Source organism: Bubalus kerabau, chromosome 1 (genome assembly GCF_029407905.1).
Source record: "Bubalus kerabau isolate K-KA32 ecotype Philippines breed swamp buffalo chromosome 1, PCC_UOA_SB_1v2, whole genome shotgun sequence".
NCBI classification, from domain to species: Eukaryota; Metazoa; Chordata; class Mammalia; order Artiodactyla; family Bovidae; genus Bubalus; species Bubalus kerabau.
The window spans coordinates 47,828,659-47,849,445 of record NC_073624.1 but is presented as its reverse complement, the minus strand read 5'-3'; the positions used below and the strand labels follow the sequence as shown (position 1 = coordinate 47,849,445).

General features: G+C 48.5%; 1 protein-coding gene across 1 annotated transcript; it reads left to right on the top strand.

Moving 5' to 3' along the window:
• The first annotated feature begins 367 nt into the window (after positions 1 to 367).
• Positions 368 to 18,632, top strand: LOC129643700 (apolipoprotein L3-like). Its single transcript, XM_055568687.1, is given in 6 exon segments — positions 368 to 373; positions 2,056 to 2,231; positions 3,592 to 3,797; positions 15,030 to 15,186; positions 17,904 to 18,016; positions 18,019 to 18,632. Coding segments are annotated over 6 exon segments (1,272 nt in total).
• The last annotated feature ends 2,155 nt before the right edge of the window (positions 18,633 to 20,787 follow it).

The following is a 20,787-nucleotide window of genomic DNA, read 5'->3' as shown; positions in this document are numbered from 1 at the left end:
ATTGACGGGAAGGGAGAAACCACTTATTTTGGACTAAAGAACACATTGGGGGCAGAGTAGAGAGGCATGGGAACTAGCAACGAGAGGCCAGGAATATGAAAGGCTTTAAAATGGGAGAAAGTCAAAGAGGAACCATAGCCGGGATCCAGGAGAAGTAGCCTGGGCTCCTCTATCACCCTCCCCAGGGTTTGCTGTCCCAGCAAGAAGAGTCTCCCCCTGGTGGTGGTCTCTAGCCCTCCTTCTCCAGCATCAATGCACCTTTGATCCCAGCAGGAGTATCTTAGTTAGGCAGTGACTTCTTGATGAAGATGGTGGTGGTGGTGGTGGCGGCAGCGATGACTACTCAGTGGGTGGAACATTTGTCGAGATGCAGGTGATATTTGGGACCAGGATACACTGAGTGACTAATGAAGTTCCTATGAAATTCCAAATGCTTGTGAAACAGAGGTTGATTTAAAAAAAAAAAAATTACAAAAGAAAGAAACAATGACACCAGAAGGCAACAACAGAACGCTGTGGTGTGTCAAGGTGATCAACCAGCCTGGGGTGAAGAGAGGCAGCCTCTCAGACCCTCGGTTTCTTCTTCAGCTGTGGGTGGGGCTGGGCAAGACATTTCAGGTTCCTTTGTCTCTCCCCATCTTTTGTTCTCCAGACTCTGGGTCAATAAATACGAGCTGATTCACTGAGGCTTCCTTGCATTGACTGAGAGGCTCAGCTGGGCTCCAGATGCCTGACCTCCTTCCCCAGGAGCCTGTCTCCCAGGATCTCAGGGCGCACATCCTCCATGGCTTCTCCTGCCTGCCTGCTGGGCTCCCATCCAGTAGTTTCCCTCAGACCCTGGAGCCCCCAGGCCCCATGGGACGCACAGGGGTGCCTGTGTCATCTGACTTGGGTTGAGTATGGGGATACTCCTCCTCCAGCCCCTGGGACCAGGATGGACACGGGGCACCCAAGGATGATTGAGAGCAGAGGGCTTGTGTGCAGGTGTAAGAGAGGGTCAGCTGTAAACAGAGGTGCAGAGAGAGAGCACACACCTCACCCAGGCTGCCTTCATGTTTCACCAGGACTCCTGCAGGAGCTTCCCCTCTCCTCTTGGCCAGAGCCTGGACCTCAGAGGGTGAAGACTGAGCTTTGGGACCTTGCTCTTTCTTATCATAAAAGAGAATAATTTGTTTTGCTGGAGGTTCACAGGAATATCATGACCTGACATCAAGAAAAAAGGCTCTGACACCAAGAAGGTTGCAACAACTAACCAGGCCCCTCGCTTACCTTTCTCATAAAAGGCCTTTGCTGAGAGCTTCAGGGAGTTTGGGATTTTTAAGGCATGAGGCTTCTTCGGTTCCAAACTCCAACATTTTGGTATTGTTTGGCCTCACTGTGTGTTGGGAATATGGACTTGCATTCAATAAAACAGGCAGCCCAAAGTATTCTGCTGGAGTCTGTGGTCCCTCAAAGGCAGAGGTGGACGCCAGGCTCACTCCATCCCCAGAGGCAGGACTGAGGGGCTAGGGAGAGTGGGCAGGAAGGAGGGAAGGCCCATACAAGGCCATGCTCTGAGCTGGTCACCCATCTGGGCTTGCACCTGACACGATCTTCTGAGGAGCCTTCATGGAATGGCCTCAGGCTCCTCCAGGTCAGGGAGGAAAGGGGAGCATCTGGGTGTTGCTCTCACCCTCACGGGCCTGCTCCATGGGGCACCAACTCTCTGTTTCCATGTGGAGCATGTGAGCACCTAACAGGCTCCTATCCCATGGTGACCCCTGTCTCAGGCGTCACCTGTGGTTCTGAGCAACAGAAACTGTGTCTGGCTAAGTGAGCACAGAAGAGGGCCCACTGGAGGGAACCGGGGCAGGTCAGAGAAAGGAAAGAAGCCCCCAAACCTGCACAGTTCAGGAAGGACAGGAAGCAGGTCTGGGCCTCCTCCAGGAGCTCACGGTCTGTCTCCTGAGGCCCCTGCCAGCAGTGGGGCTTAGGTCCTGGCACCTAGAATCTCAGAGTCAAAATCCCAGGACACAGGAGAGCCTGGCTTGGGAGACTGTATTCTTGGACCGATAGGTCAGGCTGAAGGATGAGAAGGATGAATGGGTATTAAGGACCTGGACCCTGGGGGGGAAGTCTCAGGTCAAGAGGCTCCAGATTGAGTGCTTCGTGGATGCACACATGCCCTCCTCTACGACCAACAAAATGACTCTCCTCACCCTGGTCTGGGTCCAAGCACCCCACACAGGACAGTAAGTGCACCACCTTTTCATACGGTTCGGACTGTTCATGTTCATGGGATTCTTGCGGAATGAATGTTTTGGCCACCTGATGTGAAGAGGCGAGTCACTGGAAAAGAGCTTGATGCTGGGGAAGGCTGAGGATTGCTGGCAATTCTGGGCTCTGTCCTTGGGGTTTTTTCAGGCCAGAAGGGTAGCAGACTTATCAGAATTTCAGTCACTTCTATCCGTCCAAGAACTGCAGCTGCCTTCAAGGGAAATCCACAAAAAATGACTATCTCATCCTTTGCCCATCATTCAATCTGTGTTTGACTCTCCTCAAAGTCTTCCTGTTCTGCTTCTCCTGAGCCCTCACGTGGCAGTTCTGCACTCTGTACTTTTGTGTTTTGTACTTTGTACCAGGTCTAGAGTGTGTGATTGTTGCCTGCAGGAGAGTCTGCTTGTCAGGAGCTTGTCTGAAATGATTTTTGAGCCTTACTTCTTTCGCTGACTTGTTGTGTGATCTGGAAGAAGTCGCATCCCTGCCTTTGCCTGTTTCCCTATCTACACAATAAAATAATAACTCTGCCCCTCTTCAGAAGAATCACATGATAAAAAAGTAAATGAATTGCAAATGGCCAAGTGCTCTTCTGATAGAATCATACCCTTCGCTCCTCCTGTCCTTCCACAGGCTCTCCAGGGTCCAGGGTACCCCATGACCTCTATCCTAGGGAAGCAGGCCCTTACAGAGAGGGAGAACTTGGACCTCGGTGTTTCAGCCCTCCTCCCACCCCCTTCCCATTGGACATAAATCAGGATGGTGAAGATCCCAACTTTAGAGTCAGACCTGGGCTTCTACTTTTCTTTATATTTCTGAGATCTCGGATAAGCTGTTTCCCTTTCTTTGATGAACAAGGCTGCCCTTTGCCTCCCCGTTGATGGGGAACCCTTCTCTTGACACAGTGCTGTTCACATGCCTCATGTGGTTCTCTCCCTCTGCTTCCACATCAGGCCTGGCAACGCTTATCCTCCTGCGCTTTGCTCATCTGGCTCCTAAGTATGTTAGGTCACTCTTGACTTTGAACTGCCTCTTTTTAAAAAAGCAATCCTGTTTCTCTAGTCACCTAAAGGAATGTTACCTGAGCCTCCATGTCCACTGCCACCTTTGTGAGAAATGCATGTGCGCAGAGACATCCACAGCTAAGGTCCTTCATGGCTGAGTTTCTGCATTTCTCTGCAAGTCTGACTCTTTACCTGCCCCTTGCTGGCCCCTACCTGCCCCCTCTCGGCACCCCCCTACCCCCACTCTGCCTTCACCAGGAGGAGGCTGCCCACTGATCATTAGGGCCAACCCCCGCTCCTGGCCCCTCCCCTGGCCTTGGCCTTGCTCCAGGGCTCCATGGTGGCCCCATGGTCAGCAGCCAGCTCTCATTCTCTGGATCGAAGCTCTGGAGCTCTGCAGCAATCTATACCACATTGGCCAGAGCAAGGTCTTCTTCCAGGCCAGCATGCTGGCCCACCTGGAGGAGGAGTGGGACCCGAAGATCATGGACGTCATCATTGGCTTCCAGGCCTGCTGCAGGGGCTACCTGCCAGGGAGTGAGTCCAGGGACCCCCACACCTTGCTCGGGACCCCCAGCTCTCCTGTAGCAGAGGGCACTGAGGAAGCGGGGCCTGGGCACCCTCATGTTGGCAAGTGTCCCCTGGGGAGGCCACGTGGCTTTCCCTGGTCCCCTGCTTCCTGGATTTCTGCCAGAGGTTTAAAGTGAGTGGGAGGGAGGGGTGACTGTGCTTAGGTTTTCCTTCCAGGAAAGCCCCTGGCCACCGCCTTTCCTCCCTGTGTCCCTCCTGTAGGGGAGACACCCAGAGCTGGTTGCCCCTAGAGGATCCCAAGCTCCAGGGAGAAGGCAACCTTAAGTCTTGACAGCTCCTGTGGGGTTAGGGGCAGGCTTGTGCAGGATAGCAGGAGGGGCAGCTGCACGTTTGCCCCTTGACCCCTCTGTGTCAGTGCTTCCAGCCTGAGCCCTGAGTGCTGGGGTGAAAACGTGAGAGTATGATGTTTGGATAGATGGAAGTTTGTAGGACATGAGCTGCTGATATTCTTCTGCCCAACAACAATGGTTTTCTGAGTTGCTTGAAGAAAGCCCCAGCCTCTCCCCGGACCATGGCTGCCTTATCTGCAAAATCAGATCAAATTCCTGGCCTTTGTTATGGGTGATTGTAAGACCAAATTGCAGTGTGTGGTCCTCATGGAATAACACCCATCACTCTTCTGTCTGTCCCTCAAAACCTGGGAGGAGGTGACCATGATGGCCAAGGGATATCTTCTAGGATGAAGCAACCCAGTGGAAGGTCAGGCTGGCCTCGGTGAAGGGCGTAGGCCCATTGCAGCCTCTTCTGCTTGGGGGCAAAAAAGAAAAAGTCCAACAGCAGTTGAGTTGCAAGACTCTCAGGCTGAGTTACCTTTTCTTCTCCATTTCTTTGTAAAACAGAGCCAACACTCCTTAGAGCTGATGTGAGATTCAACAGGAAAGGCATGGATGGTGCGTGCACAGTGCCTGGCACTTGCTCAGCCCCATCCAGAGGCTCTTTGCTCAGGAACCAAAAGGAGGCAGGGCCAGCTCTCTGTTGTAGACTTCTCTGAGTCGCCAGGACAGTGGTTTTCTGATAAAGTCCTCCATTTGGAGAGAAAATATCAAGTTGTCAGATGGAGATAAGCCAGGGGAGAAAAAGGCAGCGTGCTCTCAGCCCTCCCCATGAACTGCTGCGTCTACCTAATGGCAGTGACCACCAAGGCCAGGCCTCCTCCTGTGGGCTACTGGGACCAAAGACACTAGTTCCATCCCTCCCAGCAGGGCTAAGTCAAGAGGGATCTGATCAAAAGGGGCGGGAGGGGCATGGGCAGAGTGTCAGAGGAGTGGCCTTGGGCCCCTCACCCAAGTATCATGGGAGCAGAGCAGGGGACTGTGGACTCTACAGGGGAAGGTCCTAGAGGGCTTCTCAGAGGATGTGATGTCAGATTTGGGCTTCGCTGCATGAACACGATCTTCCAGCTGGTTGCAGCAGGTGACCCTAGCAGAAGGTCCTCTGTAAGTAAGTGCCTAGAATCCACATGGATGTGACACTCAGCAGCAGAAGTATGACCAGTATGCAGTGAGCAGGTGGCATTTTCTGGGATTGGGTCACATGCTGGTGGCATGAAGGTGAATAAGGCAAGCAGGCTAGTGAGTGTGGGTGGGTAGAGAAGGCAGAGGGGGCTGGGAAGAAGCCTGTGGGCTGAGGCCAAGGGCTTCATAGTGTGTTGGTGGCAGGTCTTTTTTCAAGGAGCACAGAGCAGGATGAACTGAGCCAAGAATGACCTAGAATGTCAAGACCGGGCTTGTTTCTCTAAGGGGAGCAGTGGGAGGGTGGGAAAAGCCCAGGGTGGGGCCTGGTGAGCAGAATATCTGATGCAAGTGACTCAGAATTGAGAGTGTTCAATTTCCCTTTTCGGTTCTCCGGGTTTATCTGGACCCACAGAATGTGTGGTTTATTGCAGAGACACACAGCTTGTGGCTACACCTGCAACGCTGAGAACAACTGGATCTTGTTCACACTCAGCCAGAGAAGATTCCTGGGTAAGCAGGGAGGTAGGACCCCCACCCATCTCCCCATCCTCACAACCGTCTGAGAAAGGATGATTGTCACTAGTTGACAGAAGAAGGAATGGAAGCACAGAGAGGTGAGGTCATGGCCGAGGCAGCAGGTTAAGCAGGGGCAGAGCCTGCATGTGGAGGCAGGTATGCTTGGCAGCTTCCTCCCACCCCTGGGCCCCTGGACAGTGCAGAGGGAGGGCGACACCTGCTCAGGTGGGCTCCACTTGGAAGATGGGCTCCTGAGATGAGAGCCGACACCCCAGAAGGAAGATGTATGTTGCAGGTGCTCAGCCCTTTGGGAAACTGGAAGAAACGGAGGGGGTGGAGGAGGAAAGAGGAGTCAGAGCCTCTCCTGCTCTGGCCTGGCCACCTTGAGGCTGCCCGCAGGTGCTGCACTGCCGCTGATGGAGGAAAGGGTTCCTCTTGAGATACAAGGAATCCAGGTTTATCATTACCTTGTCTCTTGAATGCCTGCTCAGTGCCAGTCCCTGCGGGGGGATCTGAGGCCTGAGAGGAGAGGAACAGGAGAGCAAGAGGGGAGATGCAGGGCTTGTTACACAATGCCTCGGTTTTATATTATGATCTCGGTTTTATAATTTTAAGACAAAAAGTCAAGCTGTGAACACATCAGTGTAACAGGAGTGACACAGGCTTTGATCTATGTGTTTTACAGGCAAGGACAATGCTGGAAACTTTTGGGTTACTAAAACCATGTTCTCCCTCTCACATATCCATGTCAGAAAGTCAGAGTGGGCCTCCACTCTGCCCATGGAAAGCCGTGTGACCCTGGGCAAGTCACCTTCCCTGGAATTGTTTCTTCAGTTTCTTACTCAAATTTTTAATATATATACTTTTTTTTTTTTTTTTTTTTTTGTGTGTCAGGTCCTAGTTGAAACAAATGGGGTGAGTTGCTCCGCAGCATGTGGGATCTTAGTTCCTTGATTAGAGAGCAAACTCGTGTGCCCTACATTGCAAGGCGATTTAACCACTGAACAACCAGGGAAGTCCCTGTTACTCAAATTTTAAAAACTGGTTTCAGTCTTCTGTGGATTTTAGGCTCTGTCTCGTGGATTTTCACCTTGTTGACTCTAGGTATTGGAAACAGTGTCTGCTGGTCTCTCCTTGTAATCTGACCTGGTTTATGGTGTCTTTTGCATCTTTTAATATTTAGAGGACAAATAAATCAGACTTTTCTTTATGGCTTATGGGATTTGTGTCTTGACTAGAAAGGTTTCCTTAGTCAATCTTATTTTTAACATTTTTTTTTTTTTTCTAGGGCCTTTGTAGTGTTTTCTTTCTGGTCTACATTTAGATCTCTTTGGAACTTGGTGATTGATTAGAAGCTTTTTCTTTCTTCCTCTTCCCCTTTCTCCTTTTCTCCTTCTCTTTCAAGCAGGACATATTTAATGGTTACTTTTCTCAGTCAAGGTCTTCCCAGGTGGCGCTCTTGGTAAAGAACTCGCCTGTGAATGCAGAAGACATGAGAGACGTGGGTTCAATCCCTGGGTCAGGAAGATCCCTGGATGAAGGACAAGGCAACTCACTCCAGTGTTCAGTCAAAAAGGAGCACACCCTTTCTTTTGTCTTCAAACCAGCCTTCATGGCAGTCAGGGTATGACTCCACTCTCTTCCCTCAAAGTCTCCAGCAGCAGTAAGGGAACAGAGAGCAAGAGGCTGGAGGGAGCTGGGCCCCACAGCCATGCTTGACCCTGGATTACAATATGGGGCGTTCTCTGTTAGTCTCTGATAGGCCACTTCCTGGAAAGGGTGTTTCTGGGAAACAGGAGGACTTTGGAGAAGCCTGTCCCAGGCTTTGGAATATCTGAATCAAGGGTCAGGCATGTATCAGATTTTAGATAAGTCCCGTGTTTTTCCACAATTCTCTCTTTGTCTCCTCATGTAATAATATCATAGCTGGAGTAAGGAGACATGAGGAAATACAGGTGTTTCCTGCCATCTGAATGTACACTGAAATGCCACCGAAATTTTCCTATGAAAATTTCGCAAATCAAAATGGCATAGAGCATAGACAATCTAGGTCTCGCGTCATAGTTTATTGGCAGAGGCTAATCGTTTGGAAAGCAGGGGATGCCTATAAAGGGAATACACTCAGAAATCTGGTAATACTGTCTGTCAGAAAGAGCTTTTCATCCAGACAGACAAGGAAAACATATGGAATTACTGCACTGCAGGTAAAACAGGGATTGTGCTGTGTTTTTGAGAAGCTGGTTGTTTTATGACCCTGTAAGGGGTCCCTACACCTCATATTTTCATACTGTTCATGGGATTCTCAAGGCAAGAAAACTGAAGTGGTTTGCCATTCCCTTCTCCAGTGGACCACATTCTATCAGACCTCTCCACCATGACCCTCCCGTCTTGGGTGGCCGCACACAGCATGGCTTAGTTTCATTGAGTTAGACAAGGCTGTGGTCCATGTGATTAGACTGACTAATTTTCTGTGATTATGGTTTCAGTGTGTCTGCCCTCTGATGCCCTCTTGCAACACCTACTGTCTTTCTTGGGTTTCTCTTACCTTGGATGTGGGGTATCTCTTCATGGCTGCTCCAGCAAGGCACCACTGCTGCTCCTTATCTTGGACGAGGGGTATCTCCTCACAGCAGCTCCTCCTGACCTTGAACTTGGAGTAGCTCCTCTCGGCCCTCCTGCTCCTGCGCAGCCACCATGGTGCAGTATGATAGGATACTGAAGAGGAACTCCCTAGGTCGGTGATCAGTGGAGAAATAACTCCAGAAAGAATGAAGGGATGGAGCCAAAGCAAAAACAACACCCAGTTGTGGATGTGACTGGTAATAGAAGCAAGGTCAGATGATGTAAAGAGCAATACTGCATAGGAACCTGGAATGTCAGGTCCATGATCAGGGCAAATTGAAAGTGGTCAAACAGGAGATGGCAAGAGTGAACATCGACATTCTAGGAATCTGCGAACTAAAATGGACTGGAATGGGTGAATTTAACTCAGATGACCATTATATCTACTACTGTGGGCAGGAATCCCATAGAAGAAATAGAGTAGCCATCATGGTCAACAAAAGAGTCCGAAATGCAGTACTTGGATGATCTCTGTTTGTTTCCAAGGCAAACTACTCAATATCACAGTAATCCAAGACTATGCCCCAATCAATAATGCTGAAGAAGCTGAAGTTGAACCATTTTATGAAGACCTACAAGACCTTTTAGAACTAAGACCTCAAAAAGATGTCCTTTTCATTATAGGGGACTGGAATGCAAAAGTAGGAAGTCAAGAAACACCTGGGGTAACAGGCAAATTGGCCTTGGAGTACGGAATGAAGCAGGGCAAAGACAAATAGAGTTTTGCCAAGAGAACTCACTGGTCATAGCAAACACCCTCTTCCAACAACACAAGAGAAGACTCTACTCATGGACATCACCAGATGGTCAACACCAAAATCAGATTGATTTTATTCTTTGTAGCCAAAGATGGAAAGGCTCAGCAAAAACAAGACCGGGAGCTGACTGTGGCTCAGATCATCAACTCCTTATTGCCAAATTCACACTGAAATTGAAGAAAGTAGGGAAAACCACTAGACCATTCAGGTATGATCTAAATCAAATCCCTTATGACTATACAGTGGAAGTGAGAAATAGATTTAAGGGACTAGATCTGATAGATAGAGTGCCTGATGAACTATGGACAGAGGTTCATGACATTGTACAAGAGACAGGGATCAAGACCATCCCCCTGGAAAAGAAATGAAAAAAGCAAAATAGCTGTCTGGGGAGACCTTACAAACAGCTGTGAAAAGAAGAGAAGCGAAAAGCAAGGGAGAAAAGGAAAGATATAAGCATTTGAATGCAGAGTTCCAAAGAATAGCAAGGAGAGATAAGAAACCCTTCCTCAGCAATCAATGCAAAGAAATAGAGGAAAACAACAGAATGGGAAAGACTAGAGATCTCTTCAGGAAATTAGAGATACCAAGGGAACATTTCATGCAAAGATGGGCTCGATAAAGGACACAAATGGTATGGACCTAACAGAAGCAGAAGATATTAAGAAGAGGTGGCAGGAATACACAGAAAAACTGTACAAAAAAGATCTTCACAAAAAATATCTTCATGACCCAGATAATCACGATGGTGTGATCACTCACCTACAGCCAGACATCTTGGAATGTGAAGTCAAGTGGGCCTTAGAAAGCATCACTACGAACAAAGCTAATTGAGGTGATAGAATTCCAGTTGAGCTATTTCAAATCCTGAAAGATGATGCTGTGAAAGTGCTGCACTCAAAATGCCAGCACATTTGGAAAACTCAGCAGTGGCCACAGGACTGGAAAAGGTCAGTTTTCATTCCAATCCCAAAGAAAGACAATGCCAAAGAATGCTCAAACTACTGCACAATTGCACTCATCTCACATGCTAGGAAAGTAATGCTCAAAATTCTCCAAGCCAGGCTCAGCAATATGTGAACCGTGAACTTCCTGATGTTCAAGCTGGTTTTAGAAAAGGCAGAGGAACCAGAGATCAAATTGCCAACATCCGCTGAATCATGGAAAAAGCAAGAGAGTTCCAGAAAAACATCTATTTCTGCTTTATTGACTATGCCAAAGCCTTTGACTGTGTGGATCACAATAAACTGTGGAGAATTCTGAAAGAGATGGGAATACCAGACCACCTGACCTGCCTTTTGAGAAACCTATATGCAGGTCAGGAAGCAACAGTTAGAACTGGACATGGAACAACAGACTGGTTCCAAATAGGAAAAGGAGTACGTTAAGGCTGTATATTGTCACCCTGCTTATTTAACTTATATGCAGAGTACATCATGGAAATGCTGGGCTGGAAGAAACACAAGCTGGAATCAAGATTGCCAGGAGAAATATCAATAACCTCAGATATGCAGATGACACCACCCTTATGGCAGAAAGTGAAGAGGAACTAAAAAGCCTCTTGATGAAAGTGAAAGTGGAGAGTGAAAAAGTTGGCTTAAAGCTCAACATTCAGAAAACGAATATCATGGCATCTGGTCCCATCACTCCATGGGAAATAGATGGGGAAACTGGCAGACTTTATCTTTTGGGGCTCTAAGACCACTGCAGATGGTGATTGCAACCATGAAATTAAAAGGTGCTTACTCCTTGGAAGGAGATTTATGACCAACCTAGATAGCATATTGAAAAGCAGAGACATTACTTTGCCAACAAAGGTCCGTCTAGTCAAGGCTATGTTTTTTCCAGTGGTCATGTATGGATGTGAGAGTTGGACTGTGAAGAAAGCTGAGCGCTGAAGAATTGATGCTTTTGAAGTGTGGTGTTGGAGAAGACTCTTGAGAGTCCCTTGGACTGCAAGGAGATCCAACCAGTCTATACTAAAGGAGATAAGTCCTGGGTGTTCTTTGGAAGGAATAATGCTAAAGCTGAAACTCCAGTACTTTGGCCACCTCATGCGAAGAGTTGACTCATTGGAAAAGACCCTGATGCTGGGAGGGATTGGGGGCAGGAGGAGAAGGGGACGGCAGAGGATGAGATGGCTGGTTGGCATCACCGACTCTATGGACATGAGTCTGAGTGAACTCCGGGAGTTGGTGATGGACAAGGAGGCCTGGCGTGTTGCAGTTTATGGGGTTGCAAAGAGTCAGACACGACTGAGCAACTGAACTGAACTGGACGCCTCATATTTTAGCCTGGCTGTATCCAGGAGGGCAGAGGGTGCCCTGCTGGTCCTGGACAGGAGGAGTAGCAGAGAAGAGACAGGGTCCCATTCTTTGAGACCCCACGGACCTCACCCCCCCAGGCTCCTCTGTCCGTGGGGGTTTGCCAAGCAAGAATACTGGAGTGGGTTACCATGCCCTCCTCCAGGGGATCTTCCCAACCCAGGGATCAAACCCACGTCTCCCTCATTGCAGGTGGATTCTTTTCTGACTGAGCCCCAGGGAAACCAAAATGGGTAACAGGGCTTAAGAATTTGTCCATTTGTGTTGAGAAAAAAATGACCACCAAAGGATTTAATAATATCTCTCTCTTAGGAGATTTATCTCTTGTGCTGCAGCCAGAGTTTCCAGAATTACAGCTTAAAGAGAACTCCAGGAGCATAGACACAGTACAAAGGATTGGAGTTAACTGGTAGCTATTTCATTCTAAATGCTAACTGGAGAAGTCTGTCTTTAAATACATTTTGTTGTTAATTTTTTTTCTTGACTCCTGTTTCTTGTTGGTTTAGCTCCCCTGTTGTTTCTCCCATCTCCATCTTGGTCATTTTTCCTTGAGAGCCTCCTTTCCCTCTCTGGGGCCTGTGAGCCAGTTGGGTTTTCCTTCCATCAAGCAAGATGAAGGTACAAACCTTTAAGAGAGTGGTGAAGATTAAGTCCCATTCCCAGTGAAACACACACAGAACTTTCTAGAAAGGAGCCTGAAGAAAATTAGAGATCAGAGTAGATGAAACAAGGACCTCATTGCCCTTGAGGAAGTATATTCCCTTTCATTTAATTTGGGAATAATAAGATCTGACATAGAAAAGAAAAATGCAAGCAAAGTTTTATATAAGAAGAGTGTTGCTTGCACTATTATTTACATGAAGAATTAGAAACAAGCTAAAGTTCAACAGTCAGTAGAGGACAGTAGAGAGGACTTGGCCCCATCCAGGTTCAGAGCATCCAGGGCAGGGCTGGGTGGACTCCAGGCCCTTGTGGCATAAAGGCTCTTGCAGAAACAAGGAGGGTGTGGGCTGTGGGAGCTGTGTTCCTGATAAAGCAGGAACTTTATCAAGGCAGAGGCTCAAGCCTTCAGGGAAGGAAGATATGATTTGGGAATAAAAACAGTCACTTGCCAAATAACAGCTATGCACAAACAAAATTCTATATTAAAGGGAGTGCGAGCTCCGTCCCTTTTTGTGAACTGTGGACTGTAGCCCACCAGGCTCCTCTGTCCCGGCAAGAATACTGGAGTGGGTTCCAGTTCCTCCTCCAGGGGATCTAAGTTCTCAACTCAGGTATCCAATCTGAGTCTCTTGCGTCTTCAGCACTGGGAGGCAGATTGTTTGCCACTGGGTCACCTGGGAAGCCCACATTAAAGGGAGTAGAGCATAGTCATCACAAACCTGGGATTTGGATGAGAAAGACTTTAGTTCAAGTCCAGGCTCTGGCACCAGCATGAAAACTTGGAATAACTGAAGTTCAGGTGAATTTCAGGAGCCTGCATGTCATAGACTCTGGATCAGTATTAGTTATTACTGAAGAATAAAGAAAATGTTCCCAACCTTATGGAATTTCTAGAGTATTCCTTCCTATCTGTTCTTGTCTTTGATTTTATTGCTCCTGTGACTTCAGAGATGGCTGTATCCTCTCTGATTAGCTTTTCCTTGTGCCCCAACAGGACTCTGACTTGGAGAGAGCTGGTGGGAGATGAGCGCTATGCTATGCTATGCTAAGTCGCTTCAGTCGTGTCCGACTCTGTGTGACCCCATAGATGGCAGCCCACCAGGCTCCGCCGTCCCTGGGATTCTCCAGGCAAGAACAGTGGAGTGGGTTGCCGTTTCCTTCTCCAATGCATGAAAGTGAAAAGTGAAAGTGAATTCACTGAGTCGTGTCCGACTCTTAGTGACCCCATGGACTGCAGCCTACCAGGCTCCTCTGTCCGTGGATTTTCCAGGCAAGAGTACTGGAGTGGGGTGCCATTGCCTTTCCTTAACTAGTGGCCAGCAGAGCCCAGGAGACAGCGAACCATGCTGGATTAAGTCCCTGGTGGCACTGGTGGCTGTGGCCGTCCCAGGGGAACCCACCAGAGACATTGCCCCTCACTGCTCTCTGCAGCCACTGCTCACTGGTGATGGAGCCCACCATCCATTTTCTCATACCCAAGGGTGAAGCCACACCTCCTTCAAGCCTGATTCAGACAAAGAGCTGAAGGGACATCTCTGAAACCCTGCTGCTGCCACCATGAGCTTTAACATCTACCCCCCAGGTAATCGGCTGCCTCTTCTCTGGATGGTTCCTACTTGTGACCTAGAATTGAGGGTGGTGGCTCCAGGCAGAGTTAACATACAGAGGAATCAAGAACCAAGAAGGGGATGGATATGCATCCTGGAGCCCCCCAGAGGGGCTGCGTGAAGTTCCCCCAGTGGGGGTGTGTCCACAGATCCTCTTTCCCAGTCCTCTCCTTGGGGAGCCACTTTCAAGGTGCTCACTTCCTCACCCACTGCCCTATAGCAAGTGACTCAGAAGTGAGGCCAGGACAGCCCATGGGGAGGGGGACAGCAGAGGAAGTCCCGAAGGCCAGACGGGGAAGGGAGAGGAGGTCCCCCAGGGTCCCTGGAGCTTCTCCTGCCCTCTCCCTTGGTCTGAGCCTCCTCCTGCTCCCAGACCCTGGGGCATCAACACAGAGACCTTTCCTCCAGCTCTTTCCCTGCCACCCACCCAGCTGCTCTGTGAGGGTCAGCAGATCCTGAGCCCCCATCTGGTCTTTTCTGCCTCCCACCTGTGTGACCTGGAGCACAGTTATCTGATCTCACCTATAAAATGGGAATAATATATCCCTTTATTGTTATGAGAATGCAATATAATGTATGTTCATGGCTTGGGCCAGTGCCTGCCACACAGTAGGTCTGCTTAGGTGTGGTACTGTCCCCTCTACCTGGAATGTGTTAGTTCCAGCTGGAAATTTCTCCCCTCCCCCAGAATCACCCCTTCCCCAGCTGTGTGAGGGCATCTGTACAGCGCTGCCGTAGATAAGCACCTGCTCACCAAGTGATTGCCTCATGCGGGTCCTTTTGATCGCAAATATCCCTGCAGATCCCCAGGTGCTCAGTTATTACCCTGCCCACCCCCTCTCCAACCAATCAATACACAGATTTAGTGTTCTGGCTTCCCTCCATGTGAGCCCTAGGTTCCTTTCTCCCTCAGAGACCCAGGAAAAAGAGGAAAACTAAGAATGTTTCATGTTGCTGGAAAGAGAGAAGGAGAGAGAGAGAGATCTGGTGTCTCTTCCAATAAGGACACCAGTCTTATTGGATTAGGGCCCCATACTTATGACCTCATTTTACCATAATTACCACTTTAAAGGCCCTATCTTCAAATACAGTCACCAGGGGGTTAAAGCTTCAACATATGAATTGAGGGGTGGGGTCGGGGAAACAGTTCCATCTGTAACCCCAGGTGATTCCACCAAGAGTACCCCAGGTCATCGCTGCTCAGAAAGATGAACTTTAATCACTTGATCCTCAGTACCATTTACCTTCCACCATAATTTCTCCAATTTTCTTTTTTTCTGTCTAGCGCTCAGAATATTTTTGCTCAACAGAGCGAGGGAAAAACTGCAACAACAACTGCTTGCTCAAGACAAAGCCTGGGAGAATTTTGTGGCTGAGGTCAATTTGTCCAGGTAAAGAGCACAGGTGCACCAGGAAGGTCACCCAGATCTTCAGGCCCCAGGCTGGTTTCCTCCTGGCAGGCACACCTCCTCGTGGCAGGACGCTATGGTGTGGTGGGGTTGAGGATGTTCCTTCTCAAGAATCCAAGAAGAATGTTTCCTCCATGTCATTCACTGCCAGTGAATGGCCTCAGACTAAGAAGAGATGAAACCTGTAAGGAGGGAGCAGGTTACGTGGCCTTGGACAAGTTACTGATCTCCTTGCCATTACTTTCTTCATCTGTTCAGTTTTATTGAGAGGACACTGAGATCATGCATGCAAAGTGCTTTGCATGATGGCTGACACAGAGTATGTGCTAAATTAGTATTAACTTTTAAAATAACCTTGTTGGGAAGAATCAGGGCCCAATGGCCTCCTTCCAGGAGACGAGAACCAAGTAGAACTTCCTTTGTGAAAAGTCAGGAAATCCTGACATCAACATCATTTTGCATCCCCAGGGATTTTGACTTGAGCCCTTTGATTAGGAACTGTATCAACCCTGCAGGATCCTGCTGGCTGATAAGATAGACAGGCTGGAGAGGAACTGAATGGAGCTGGTGTGGTCCTGGCTCTACTATCCGGCTCTGGGACTCTGGGCTTATCTTGGAGTCTCAGATCTGTCCTGTGTTCAGTGGGAATAGCAGTTCAATCTGATGGACTATGGTGATGGCCTCAGGGTGAACTGCAGGGTCAGACGTGGAGAACCAAGTACAATCATAAGGACCAGGGAGGCCTGGACCACGGTCAGACCCAGGGTCAAGGTGGAGCAGAGAGTCCAGGCTGGAGGACTAGTAGGCAGGCTTGGGCAGCAGGGCCAGGACTAGAGTGAGGAGAGTGGGCCCCGAGGACACAAACTGAAGGGGCTGTGTCCCTAGCAGAGGTCCCCTGAGTGGGAGGGGGGACATTTCTTTCTTCCCTGATGGGATCCCCTCATGCTGGGCTGGAGGGCCCTGGGTGGAGGGTCCTGTGGTGGTCGTGTCCTCCACATCCTGCCTAGGACCTGGCTTCTCCCTCCATCAGGGACCCTCTTCTAGTCTATGTGGAGCCTCCCTGACAGTGGAAGGCCGTGTGGCTCAGGGAGCCCTCCAGGGTCACAGTGAGTGGCTGTGATTGTGTATCATTTGAGGGATTCTGGGGAGCCTCACACATCCCCATCAAGAGGAAAACACTTCTCCACCAGCTGTGCAAGTGCTGGTCTCTTCAGGCTGAGCCATTCAAATGGGTGTTCCCTAAAGTCTCTTGACTCTTTAGAGGTTCCACAAAGTTGCACATGCCTTGGGGTGCAGTCAGGTGAAGCTGTCACAGGCAAAGTGTGAGTTAGGCTGGTGACATGTGCAAGGCCAGGGGTGCTGAGCACTGATGTCAGAATTCCAGTTACAGTTAATGCACAGTGGGATTCAGGTTCCCATCAGCCACAGGACAGTCTGGACGGGTTTCACACTTCCATTGTTCTCAGGATGAGGTACAGCTAAGGTGGCAGGCTGGTGACCCCTGAGAGGTCAGGGAGCTGGGTGATGGATCAGGAGTCAGTGAGATGGGCTGGAGAGCCATGGGGAACCAGGACTCAGAGCACATCTCCGGCTTCCCTGTCAATTGGGGCAGTGGGTGGACCCAGTGACCTTCTGTGAAAGCCAAGGTTGTCAGGCTTGGGGGAGAGCAGATGCCAGGCAAAATAATCATTAAGGGTCCTTCTAGCTCTAAGTTTTGATTTAAAAAAAAAAATTCTACATACACTGAAGTAGCCAGTCTGCAAAATTAGAGGGCACAGTTCCCCAGACTGTCCTTACGTTTGACACCAACGGTCAATTTCTGGGGTCCAAAAAACCACCCTCAGGTTTGAGTTTTCCCTAGAAGGATGCTCAGAGATCACTGAAAGCTTCATGATTCCAGTTTATAACAGGAGAGGATTCGGGTTCCCATCAGCCATAGGGCGGTCTGGGCAGGTTTCACACATGAAGCTTCCATTGTCCTCAGGATGAGTTACTGTCCTGAATTCAGTGTGTGGCAAGACGCACAGAGCACTGCCCACCAGGGATACTCACCTTGTTTAAAAACAAATTACTGTGACCTGTCATCTCCAGCCCCTCCCCGAGGTCAGACAAGTGCCCTAGAGTCCAGCTCCTCCACAGGTCCGAACTGATACCACGTGACACAAGGCCCCATTACGTCACTTTGTCAGACTGTCCAGTGGCCAAAGGCCCAGGCAGATGAGGACACTCATATCAGCCAGACTATTCTAGGGGCTTAGGAACCACTTCCCAGTAGCCAAGGCAAAGAATAGGTTGACTCCTCACCACATGCTGAGGCCCTTGAATGAAGGTTTTCTGCTCTAATCCTGCTTCTCTTAATTTATCTGTGGAGTTCCTACTCTACCAACTCTTTGTAAGTGTTGGTGTTGACCTGCCTCTGAGATGTCTTTGTCGAATGCCGCTCTGAAGTCAAGAGTATCCTAAGATCCTTCACTTATTTTTCCCATGACTGAATAAGTACACGGAGCATCAACAATGTCCAAACATGGGTTCAATGTTGAAAAAAATTTTTAATTTGCAAAATTATTTCCATTTAATTTATACAATAAATTTTCCACTTAATTCATAATCTCTGTGTTTTATGCAAGGTAGATCTTGTTGAGCCTATTTTACAGACAAGCAAATTGTCTTTCTTCATCCTTTGATGTTCATTGTTACAGGGAAGAGGCAGTTGTACTACGTGAATATCTGGACCAACCGGACAGGAAGAGGTGTCTAGAAGAGTTTCCTCAGATTAAACGGGAGCTGGAGAAGAGCATAAAAAAGTTGCGTGAATGCACAATGTTGACAAGGTACACAGGGACTGCACCATCTCCAATGTGGTAGCCAGTTCCACCAGCATTGCATCTGGCTTCCTGACCATCCTTGGCCTGGTTCTGGCACCCTTTACAACGGGCATCAGTCTGGGACTCTCAGCCACTGGATTAGGGCTGGGAGCAGCAGCTGCTGTGACAGGCGTGTCCACCAGCATCGTGGAACTCGTAAACACGTCATCAGTAGAAGCCCAACGTGATTTCTGCAGCACAGCCCAGAAGATTTCCAGTGGAAAAAGTCTCTGCGAAGTGAAAGATTTTAGGAAGCATATCCATGCCATCAGGATGGCCAAAAGCAACCCTCAGTTAGCAGCTGGGCGACTCCCTGGCCAAAGCACCCAGCTGGTGAGGGCAGATTTTGGAGCCACGGCTCTTGCAATGACCAGAAGAGCCCACACGTATGGTGGAGTCTCTGCAGGTTTGTTCCTCCCATTCGACATATGGTCCCTGGTGAAAGATTCACAGGACTTTCAGGGTGGGGCAAAGACAGAGCCTGCTGAGAGACTGAGGGAACAGGCCCAGAAGCTGGAGATGAATCTGGAGGTGCTCACCCAGATCTATGAGCGTCTGAAGTAGGCCCCAATTTGGGCACCCCAGAACACTGCAGGGACCAGGGACACATGAGTGGCCAAGCCCTAGAGGCAACTTGCTAGAGGGTAAGATTGCAAAACAAAATTGATGGAGCCGAGTATTAGGAATTTGGTGTTTCTGTAGCTGAGCACAGCAGTGGAGGGGTGCATGCAGGTGATAGATGGAGAGAGAGTAGGAAGGAGCCTGAACTGGGGGGTGCAGGCGTGGGGAGAAACCACTTATTTTGGACTAAAGTAGCCACTGGAGGCAGAATAACGGGAGAGGCACGGGAACAAGCAATGAGAGACCAGGAATAGAGAAGGGTTGAAAATGGAAAAAGCCCAAGAGTTAGGACTGCTGGGGTCCAGAAGAAGTAGTAAGGGCTCCTCTATTGCCCTCCCCAGGGTCTGATGCCCCAACAGGAAGAGTTTCTTCCTGGTGATGGTCTCTAGCCCTCTTTCTCCAGCATCAACTCACCTTTGATCCCAGCAGGTTTATCTTAATTAGGCAGTGACTACTCTTTTTTGGTTTTTTATTAAAGCAAAGTTGATTTGCAATATTCTGTTAGTTTCAGGTATACAGCAAAGTGATTCAGTTATACATGTATTTTTTAAAAAATCTATATTCTTTTTAATTTTTTTCCATAATAGGTTAAAAATTTTGAATTCTATCCTCTGTAGTATATAGTAGGTCCTTGTTGTTTATTTTATGTATAGTAGTATGCATCAGTTAATCCCATACTAATTTATCCCTCCCCACTTTGGTAACAATAAGGTTATTTTCTGTAGGTATTTCTGTTTTGTAAGTAAGTTCACTTGAACTCTTTCGTGTTTTTTTTTTTTTTTTTTTTTTCCTTTTGGCCATGTTAAGCCGTTGGTGAGCTCTCAGTTTTCCCAACCAGGGATAAACCTGGGCTACAGTTGTGAAAACACTGAATCCTAACCAAAAGACCGCCAGGGAATTCCCTTAGTATTTTTAACTTTCCACTAAGTGATTTCATGTATTTGTCTTTGTCTGACTTACTTCCCTTAGTATCATCAGCTCTGAATCCATACGTGTTGCTACAAAGGGCATTATTTCCTTCTTTTTTATGGCTGAGTACTATTCTATTGCACATAGGTACCACACTGCCTTTACCCATTCTTCTGCTGATGAACACTTAGGTTACTATCATGTCTAGGCTATTGTCAATAGTGTCCTATGGACATTGGGGTGCATATATCTTTTCAAATTTGAGCTTTCCTCTTTCCAGATATTTACCCTGAAGTGGGATTGCTGGATTATATGATAACTCTATTTTTAGTTTTTCAAGAAACCTCCATACTGTCCTCTATAGTGACTGTACCAATTTACATTCCCACCAACAGTGTAGGGGGGTTCCCTTTTCTATACATCTTGTCCAGCATTGGTTATTTGTAGACATTTAGATAATGGTCCCTCTGATTGGTGTGAGCTGATACCTTATTGTAGTTTTGATTTGCACTTCCCTAATATCTAACGAGGTTGAGCATCTGTTCATGTGCCTGTTGGTTACCTGTATGTCTTCTTTGAAGAAACATCTATGTAGGTCTTCAGGCAGTGACTCCTAAATAATGATGGTGGTAATGATGGAAGCAGCAGCTATGATGATGATGGCAACACAGTAGATAAGACATTTGACAAGTTGCTAGGGGCTCTTTGGGTCCAGGGAGAAGCAACAGACCAGTGAAGTTCCCACAAAATTCCAAATGTTGCGTGGGAACTGAGGTTGTTTAGAAAAAAAGGAAGAAAAATGAAAGCAGTAGACAGCAACAGGTCACGAACTTTGCAGTGAGTCAAGGAAGTCAACCAGCCTGGGGCCAACGGACACAGCCTCTTGGAGCATCCATTTCTTCCTCAGATGGGGTTGGTGCTTGATGAGATATTCCAGGTCTGTCTGACTCTCCCCACCTAGTGTTCTCTAGACTCTGGCTCAATAAATATGAGCTGATTCACTGAGGCTTCCTTGTGTTGACCGACGGGCTCAGCTGGGCTCCGGATGCCTGAGCTCCTTCCCCGTGAGCCTGTCTCCCAGGGTCTCAGGGAGCACGTCCTCCATGGCTCCTCCTGCCTGCCAGCCAGTCGTTTCCTTCAGACCCTGGAGCCACCAAGCCCCATGGGACACCGGGGGGAGCCCGTGTCA